At 44.5% G+C, this 9,059-nt stretch overlaps 1 protein-coding gene across 1 annotated transcript in view; it reads left to right on the top strand.

Moving 5' to 3' along the window:
- The first annotated feature begins 228 nt into the window (after positions 1-228).
- Positions 229-9,059, top strand: part of LOC110470979 (transmembrane protein 45B) — a 54,902-nt gene continuing 46,071 nt past the window's right edge. Inside the window, exon 1 of the mRNA XM_021531087.3 lies at positions 229-269. Within this exon, the coding sequence (XP_021386762.2) occupies positions 246-269 (24 nt within the window). The 5' untranslated portion in view covers positions 229-245. The remainder of the gene's footprint in view (positions 270-9,059) is intronic.

The raw sequence follows: 9,059 nt of genomic DNA, 5'->3' as shown, positions 1-9,059 counted from the left end.
TCCAAGAAGGGTACTTGTTCTGTCAGGGAGTTCAGCAGTTCTTGGGCTCCAGACAGACAAAAAGAGCTGCAATTGCAGCCTCTGGAGAATCATGTCTTTGAGGACTGTCTGATGAACATTATATTTTTTGCATTAAAATCTGAAATGACATGCATCTCATTTTTAAATCTACTGGATTTTCCCTGCTGGAAAGGAGGGATAATGGAGACATCGGGGAGATGTTTTAACAGCGTGGCTAATTGAGCATGGAGACTGTGCCCAGGGTACGGGTGAGTTTCCATTAATGGAAATATTGATATCCAGGATAAACTTCTCTTCTTAAGAGACTTCCTTTAGTTAAAATTAATTCTCTACTTGTATTCTAAGGAAGATGAAAAGAGGGAATCACACGGGTTCCCCCTCATGGTGTTATGTTGCCTCCCAGGCTGGCACTGCTGGGATAAAACGACTCTTTAGGAAAAGGATGGGATAACTCCCAGGAGCTGATGGATGCTCTCAGCTGGGTCTGTGGCCAGTCCCAAGCCCCCAGCTGCATGTGGTAGGATATCCACAATTCCTTTTTCCTGCAGAATAGCCTTGAATTGCTGCAATGAGAGAGGCTTGGTCCTGTCTTGGCATTGTGTTGTTTCGGGCATGCCTCCCTGGCAATCTTGCTTTATAAATAGAGGCAGCAGGACTGCCAAAATGACAGGCAAGGAGTGTTTTGGGCCTGTGACATGGTGCCACCATATGTGAATCTGCCAAGGGTTAGAAATGGATGGCACAGAGCTCCTCTCACCTTCAGCCCCCAGCTTGGCACAACTTCATCAGGTTTTTGGGATGAACGGCAGGAGGAAAAGAGGGAACGGACAGACATCTGTAGGTAGGGCAGACTGGAATGATGGAAAAAGCAGAGAGGCAGCATCTATTATTATTGGGGTTTGTATCTCACCCCACATTAATGTTTCCAGAAAAAAAAAAAAAAAACAGATTTATTTATCATTTCATTATCTTTCAACACCCAGTTTCTAGCATTCCCAGCACCCCAAGGCCTGGAGTTTACAAGTGAAACACTGACAGGTTTATGAAATTCATTAGCCTAGCTGTTCAGAGCATGGTGCTAATAATGCCAAGGCTGCAGGTTCAATCCCAGAATGAGCTCTTTGCTTAAGAGTTGGATTTAATGATCCTTGTGGGCCTCCTTCCAACTCAGAATATTCTATGGTTCAAATTTCTTCAGGAACCAGGAATGTTTATCCAAGTGTAGGTCTGATAGGGAATGTATATCTGGGGGTGGGGTTGTTGCTTTCTGGTTTGTTTGGGTTTTGTTTTAATTAAGTTGGTAATCTGTATTCCATTGGGGCAGGAGAAGGGAACAGTTTCTCATTCTTTTCACCTGTTGTAGTAACTTGAAATTTTTGCTTAACTAGAATTCTTGGGTTCAAGAGCAGCACAGCACAGGACTGTACAGGAACCAAGAGATGTGGTCAAGTTATTTTCAGTTGACATAAATCAGTGGGGAGACATTTATACCTTCTGAGCATCTGGCTGGGGATTGCATGTCACCTTCTCTCCTCCCTGCAAGAGGTTCATCCCATGAACAAGGAATAGCCTTGACCTGGAGATGTTCCCAAGAAAGGTCAGGGTCACACAGAGCAGCTTCTGAAGAGCCACTGAGGGTGGGAGTTTGCAGCTCTTGATGCCACATCCATGGGAAGTTCCTTATCTTTCTGTTTTGGGGGAGGAGTGGGATAAGACAGTGATGCCATGGGTCTCCCAGGCTGAGGGACAGGGCTGGAAATCATTGTGTGGAGAATATAACCTATAAGAAAGTCTGGTGCTGGGGAACAATGAGACCTGTAATTGCAGATAAACACTGGGAAAACCCCATGAATCACAAGTCTGTGAATTGAATTGTTACAAATATTTTGGAGTGGAAAAGAAAAGTCCTAACTGGTGAAGCATGGCCTTGGCAGAAGAAGCTGTTCCCATCTATTATCTTTTGAGGCAGCCAAAGTGTGAAAGAAAAAGGGAAGAGAAGATAGAAACTACATATAAACATTAATTAATGCTCTCCAGGCTTCTTCTTCTTGGTCATGTTAAACCTTTAATCTCTGGGATTTAATAATACCGTGGCTTTTTATTCATCTCCAGATAATAAGTGTGTAAAGGGAGTGCTGGGGAAAGCCTGTGCATCCAACTCCTGCAGCATGACAGCCTTCATCCCACTGGAAAGTGGGTGCCCTGGAGTCCCTCTGCTTAAGCTCACCTTCCCTGTGCTTTAACCCCTTTCCTTTCCCATTGGCAGCAGGTGAAGGGAGTGCCCACAATCCATCACATCACCTCCATGGAAAGGTACTAACTTTGGGGAATGTATGATATCCCCTTCAACCACACATAGAGAATCAGGGAATCATTAAGGTTGGAAAAGCTCATGGAGACCAACCATCCTGACACTCTTCCAGCATCAGTGGTACTCCAGAGGTAGCACAGTACCCGAGGTCGGTGGCACAGGAGCCCCGGGTGTGCCCCTGCCATGTGGGTGAAGCTCTCAGTGGCTGCTAGCAGGGAGAGCTGGAATGGATTTCTTCTCCTACAATTACTGCTGCTCCTTGGCAAGGGAAATGCTCCCTCACTTGAACCCTTGAGGTTAAGCCACATCATTCCTGAGTGTCATCCACTGCTTAAAGGTGCTGTCAAGAAGATGACACAAGAATTTGTTAAGAAACTAATGTTTCCCCTCATCCCCTGCTGTCCCTCAGGGCTTGCAGGCACCCGGGCTCAGGAAGTGGTAATGAGAGGGGAAGAATTAAATCACATTCCAATTTCCCCAGAGCCAGCACTGGGGAGGAACTGGTTCCCACCTCTACCTTGGTTGTGTCTTCCATGCAGCAGAGGGGGAAGGCAAAAGCTCTGGGCCCTCTTTCTGATTGTATCAAAAATTTTAACCCCCATTATTGTAATTGATGGGACTCCAAGAATCTCCAGTGTTTATTCCTTAACTCCATTTTGCAGATGAATGGCTAAGACTTGACCGCCCAGTGTTTCCCAACCCGACTCACTGTTCCAAGCAACAGATAATATCAAGATAATAACAGCTTTAAGAGATAGAAAATAGTACATTTCCATAGATATTTCTAAGAGCTGAGCAAGCAAGAAGTGTTCATCCCACCAACAAGTGAGAGAGAGCCCAGAGAGAACACTCAGCCTGAAAGTGTCTCCTCTTTCAGAAGCCTTGCTCCGTTTTTCATGTGCAGAACAAATCATTATTTTCTTCAGCAAATAATGATAGTTTGGGGTTAAGATTTATGGCATGGCTGTTAGTGTCTTGATGGCAGATATGCAAGGCTATATAACTATTGCCAAAGGTGGAAATTCATAAAGATGATGGAAGAGTTTCTCCCCAGACAGCACAAAATGTCATTTGTTTTTTTTACTGAAGATCTCGTCAAGCCAGCGATGCTGTCAATTTTTCTCTCCTCCTATTTCCCTTGGCACCTGTGGTGTATATGACTGCTTCTCTGGTTTTATGGGCTTACAAGGGTGCAGGAAAAGTACTTCTCATATTTTTTTCTCTCCCTCTGTATTTGTATTTCTCCCATGACATCTCTCATTCAAGTTCAAAGCCTCCAGCCTAAGTACCTTTGTACAACCTTGCTCCCAGCTCCTTCCCTGGCTCCTTCCCATCCAACTGCTTCACTCCACTCTGAAGTTTTTAAATGGTTTTTGCCCCATTGGTTGCTTAGTCCACAGGTTCTCCTCAAAAATAGACATAGTATTTCTGTTGGGAAAAAATTCCTGAAGTAGCTATTTCAGTACAAGATAACAACAGTATTAATAAAAGGAATATTAATACTAGTAGTAATTATAATGAAAATAAATAAATTTTGCAGGAAATTGAGTGTTTTGGCTGAATTTTTCCCACCATCTGGGGTCTCAGGTGGAGCCTCAACAGGCAGTGCCACATCCTGCTTGTCAAAAACTCTCTTCTCACAGAGCCTGCCCTCAGATGCTTGGGAGCAGAGATAAACATGGAAATGAGCAGTAAACAGAGGTGACCCAGCCAAGCAAAATGGAGGAGGAAAAAGGCTTGATAGTAATTTTTGGAAAAAACAATTTGAAAACACGTGCTGAAGAGCAAGAAAGTGGGATGGAGCTGATGGTTGGCAGCTCCTGGGGACGGACACGGCCTCAGGACTCCGGCAAGGTCAGGTAGAGTTTTTCTGCTTTGATCTTTGATCTTTCCTGCAGTGATCTTTCATCACTGAGGATGCACATTGGCTTCCCAAAACAATTATCTCCTGAAAGATAGGTGGCCTTTAGAAAAGGGACTTAGTCCCATGCCTCAAACAGACCCTGCATTCACTTTCAAGAAAAGTGAGACTCACAGCAGAATCAAAAAACCAGAAGTTCCCCTCTTTCCAACCTTCTTCCACTCCAGCAGAAGAGAAGTAGAGGGATGCCACAGCCAACCCTGGATGCTGGTGATACCCCTCTGCCAAAACCTGACCCACCAAATCCCTCCAGCTGTGAAGTGTTGTCTTCTCTCCTTTCACGGGGCTTGTTGTGGCTTTCAGGCTCATTTAATCCATAATTGGAATTGGAATTGCTTCATGAATAGGCAAGAGAGAGTAAATTAGGGTTTTTTTAACCTTTTCCCACAGGCATTGAGTGTATATTGGCTTATTTGGGAAGAACCACATAACTTTGAGAGGTCTGGAAAGTGGGGCCACATCAAATGTGTGCTCTGGCACAGAGCAGTTGGTGCTGGGCACCTTATCATGCCATCCCAAAACCCCTGGGCGAGGCAAGCTGGGAGTAGTGGATGGCTTCTTCTTGCACAGTTTCTTGGAAACTGCAGCCAGAATGTGCCATGGAAGATGGGAGAAGCAGAGAAGATGTGCAGCACCCCAATAGCACATTGTTACTTCAGGTTCTGGTCCCAGTGCTTCAAGTGTCATGATAGAATGACCTTTAAAGAAAAATGGAAGAATTATGCACTTAGGGAGGAGGGAAAAAATGATTGATGGGTAAAACTTCATTTTGCTTCAGATCCATGAGCAACTGATTTGACCTCCCATGGAATATATTCCACAGAATTTTCTGTGCAGTGTCTGTGACAGAAGATGCCATGATGGCACTAATTTGGTACCAGGAGTGATGGACCACTGCAGGTTTCTTGTCCTAGGGAACTCATGGTCTCCATGGATAAAGCAGGAGAAGAGAAGGAAGCATGGAAAAATTATTTCTGGAAAACTATGCTTCAAAAGAAGGTTCAAAGACATGACCACTCCCAGTTTTGGTCAGATCTTGGATCATGGGGTCAGGAGGAGAGCACACGGCTCTTTGCTGGGTGGGTGGTCACCACATGGACAAGGAATAAGGTGAATACAGCATCAGCATGTCCTTCTTGATCACAGCTCCCCTGCCAAGGAGAAGGGATGGGAAGAAGCTCTTGAAGGATCTTTCCTTTGCCTCACCACTTTCCTCTCTGTTGTGATGGACATTCATTTTCCTACCAAACTTTTAGGACAACCATGTCTTTCTGTCTCGTTCTCCAAACCTGCACACCAAACCTCTGCTCTTCAGAGGACATGTGAGAGCCAGGAAGAGCTTCCCTGAGGCATGGAAACCCTGAGTGGAGCTCTAGCCCTGCCCACTCCCAGATGCTTTCTGATAACAATGTTTTAATAAAGGATCTGTCACTCAAATATTATCATTAAAGCAAAAAGGAATGAAAAGTAATTAGAACTCTGAGCCCAAAGGGGCAATGTAAAAAAACCCCCAAACCTACAACCTAACCAACTACACAGGGACTGAGAGACCATAAGCTTAAAGCTGAGCTTCAGAATCCCTCCGGGAATTATTTTCTAGTCCAAAATCCAGAGGGGTTCATGATTAATAGCCTGATCCTGCTCTACAACAGCAGCTGGTAGGAGATTGATTCAGGTGTTAAATCCTTTCTCTGTCCTCCACCACTGGGTTTGAGCTGGGAATGGAGCAGTGGGAGGAGAGCCAGGAATGAGTAAAGCATCTCAAACTGGAGCTGATCATAGCCCAGAGCTCTTGCTCCCACTTGGGCAATGGTCTCACAACATGAGGCCTCTGCCAGCTCTGGGATTCTTTTTGCTGTATCTTGAGAATAGGTGTCCATCCAGAAATCCCTGACTCTAAGAGTCATGGGATCTCCTGGGAGCAGTGTTTCCTGGGAGAAATGAAGAAGTAAATAAATCAGAACATTTCTACCTCTTGCAGAAGGTGGGGAAATCTGGAAAAGGTGTCATCTATGAATGAAGAACTTAGGAGAGAACCTTTATTGTATTCAAGTTCTGGTTGCTTTAAAGATGATCTCATTCTCTGTGGCAATGAGTCACAGGGGGTTGAATTTGTGTGGGTGGCAATTTAAAAATTTCCTCTGGGTAAGGAGAACGGGGTTTGGCAAGTGGGCTCTTGGTGCTTTCTCCTCCCCTCCTACATGGGGACAGCATTGCTCCCAGAGGTAGTGGAGTGAATAATTTCTCCTTTTTATGGCACTTTTGCATCTTCATAGTCCATCCCCAGCCAATTATGGCTTAAAACCCATTTGGCAAAACCCTTCAAAAATGATTTTTTGCAAAGGGTTTTCCAGTAGGAAAGGAATTTGCAGGCTGGGGGGCAGAGGGAGGATTATTTCTCACCTTCCCTCTTGGCCAGGAGCATCTCCTCCACCCAGTGCATGCAGTTAATTCAATGACAAGAGAAAGAAAATTCTGCTGGGATAATTAATCAAAACTCAGGGCTCGTGCGGGCTCTGTATCTGCCCTCACTGCACCTCGGGCAGTTCCAGTGTCAGTTCATAATGTGTCTCATCCTGCAAAATACAAACTTGGGTGGAGCTTCCCTTTTCACCCCTTTCATGGCTCATGTGGAATCCCAGGGGACTGGAAGTGAAATACATTGTCTTAAAGTGATGTTCCCCAGATCAGCAACTGGATCCCCTGGGGCAGTTTTCCACCAGGTGGGAAGAGGGATGTGCCTCTCTGCTGTGCTGACCCCTGTGAAGGCAAGCACATGCCTGAGTCACTCACTTACCTTTATTTGTGTGATTTAATGCAATAAATCATGCTTGACTTTCCCAGGCTCCCCCATGCAATCTGGACACTTTTCCATCCCATTTTAAAGCCTGGAGCTGGGCTCCCATGAGCCTGCACTGCCTTGGGACTTATTTTACCTGTTGATAGACATCTGCATTGGCAGCAGTCACCCCTGACAGGTGAAGGTTCCACCTTCTGCCTCGCTGAAAGGTGCAAAAGGGAAAGGACTTGTCCTTTGAGAAAAAAATAGACTCTACTCAGCTTCTTGGAAAGCAATTTCCATTGGCAAATAGAAACATTAGAGTAGGTCCTTGAAGAAATCAGTGTATTGGGTAAAATTCCCACTGTTGGTAGGCAGGTGTTTATGGTTAAAATGTTTTGGCTTTATCCTTCCAGCCCATTTTCTGTGAAAAAGAATTCAAATTAATCACTTCCATCTCATCCTCACAGATGCTATTTATGTTTCTGTCTGGCCCAGTCTGGTGGAAAACCACCATTTTAGGTACAGAGTCAACAATATGCCTGGGAATCCCCAAAAATAATGAAACTCCATTCTTCCAGGACACAGAAGTTGTCTGGTTTTTGTTATTTATGAGATTGGGTATTCTGGAATAATTACTTTGGTAGGAACATTTGCATTCTAAAAGAAGTGTCTTTTTCTCCTTTATCTTAACACAACCTGAAAGACAATTTCTCCATACCAGCATTGGGCAACTCCTCGCCAAGGTAGTTACACACCATCATGCATAGTAATATTTCCTTCTGGAGCTGGATCTTACGCTCCATGATTTCCAGGTCTTTGACAGTTCACAGCACCTTCAGTGACATGATTAAGTCTTGTTTACTCTCCTTCATAGAGAGAGGGAAAAAAAGGTGCAGCAGCCCAGTGGTTTGCTACAAGAGGACCCAAAAACATAGAATTATGGAATTATTTAGTTGGAAAAATCTCTGGGATCACCAAGCTCAACCATTCCCCAGCACTGCCAATCCCACCACTAAATGATGTCCCCCAAATGCCACATCCACACAGCTTCAATTCACTCCAAGGGTGGTGAATCCATCTCTGCCCTGAGCAGCTCTGCTAGGGCAGGACAATCCTTCTGGGAAAGAAATGTTTCCTAATATGTTACTAGAACCTCTCCTGGCACAACTTGAGGCTGTTTCCTCTTGTCCTAAACCATCATGTTTGGTTTGTGTGAAAGCCATGCCACTCCATCTGTTCCTGCAGACGTGTCCACAGCCCGTTGGGGGTTTCGGGGTAGGGGGTGAGTGAGGAGCAATGATTTCCCCACCTCTCTGAGTTCCTCTGGGCTGTGCCAGTTGATGTCTCGCCCAGTGCCACATGTAAATACAGGCACAGAACAGATGGAGGAGGTTGCTTGCTCTGACTGGGCACAGAGTTTTGTTGTGGTGCCTGTTGCTATAAACACGCTGGCGATTTGCACAAGTATGTGACACTGTCAAAGCTCCTGAAAGATTTTATCTGATTGGTTTTGCTCAAAGCCCTTTATTCACACAGAAATGCCAGGTAGAAAGACAATATGTGTGTATACATGTGTATATTTTCAACTTCCTAAAGGCCATAAAATTGGAAAGGGAGTAGGTCTGCTTTACTCAAGAGCTGAAGATATGGTAACCCAGGAAAAGCCTTTCCTCTTAAAAAAATACAAATTATAAATGTTGCTTCTCCCTGTACAGGTTGTCTGAGAGATCTGCACCAATCTCTTGTATCTGTGAGTTATTTTCACTTTAAAATAACAAATCTTGAGTGTCAGAACTAAAGGATTGTACAAAATAGCTTCAAGGTTACATAAACAGAGAAGCTGGGAAACAATTAGGTAACACATATTCATCCAGACAGTGAAGATGTTTATTTTTTAAAGAAATTTTCCAACTGAATACTGACCCTCTTTGTTTTGGGAAATGTTGATTTAATGGGTTTGAAATACTTTGTGTAATGAAGAGGAGGGTAAATGGCAGAGGAGGGAAGAGAGGAGTTGGGGCAGC

The sequence above is a fragment of the Lonchura striata genome, chromosome 23, assembly GCF_046129695.1.
Source record: "Lonchura striata isolate bLonStr1 chromosome 23, bLonStr1.mat, whole genome shotgun sequence".
In the NCBI taxonomy this organism is placed as follows: domain Eukaryota; kingdom Metazoa; phylum Chordata; class Aves; order Passeriformes; family Estrildidae; genus Lonchura; species Lonchura striata.
Note: the sequence above shows the minus strand (reverse complement) of the source record. Positions and strands in the feature narration are given on the sequence as shown.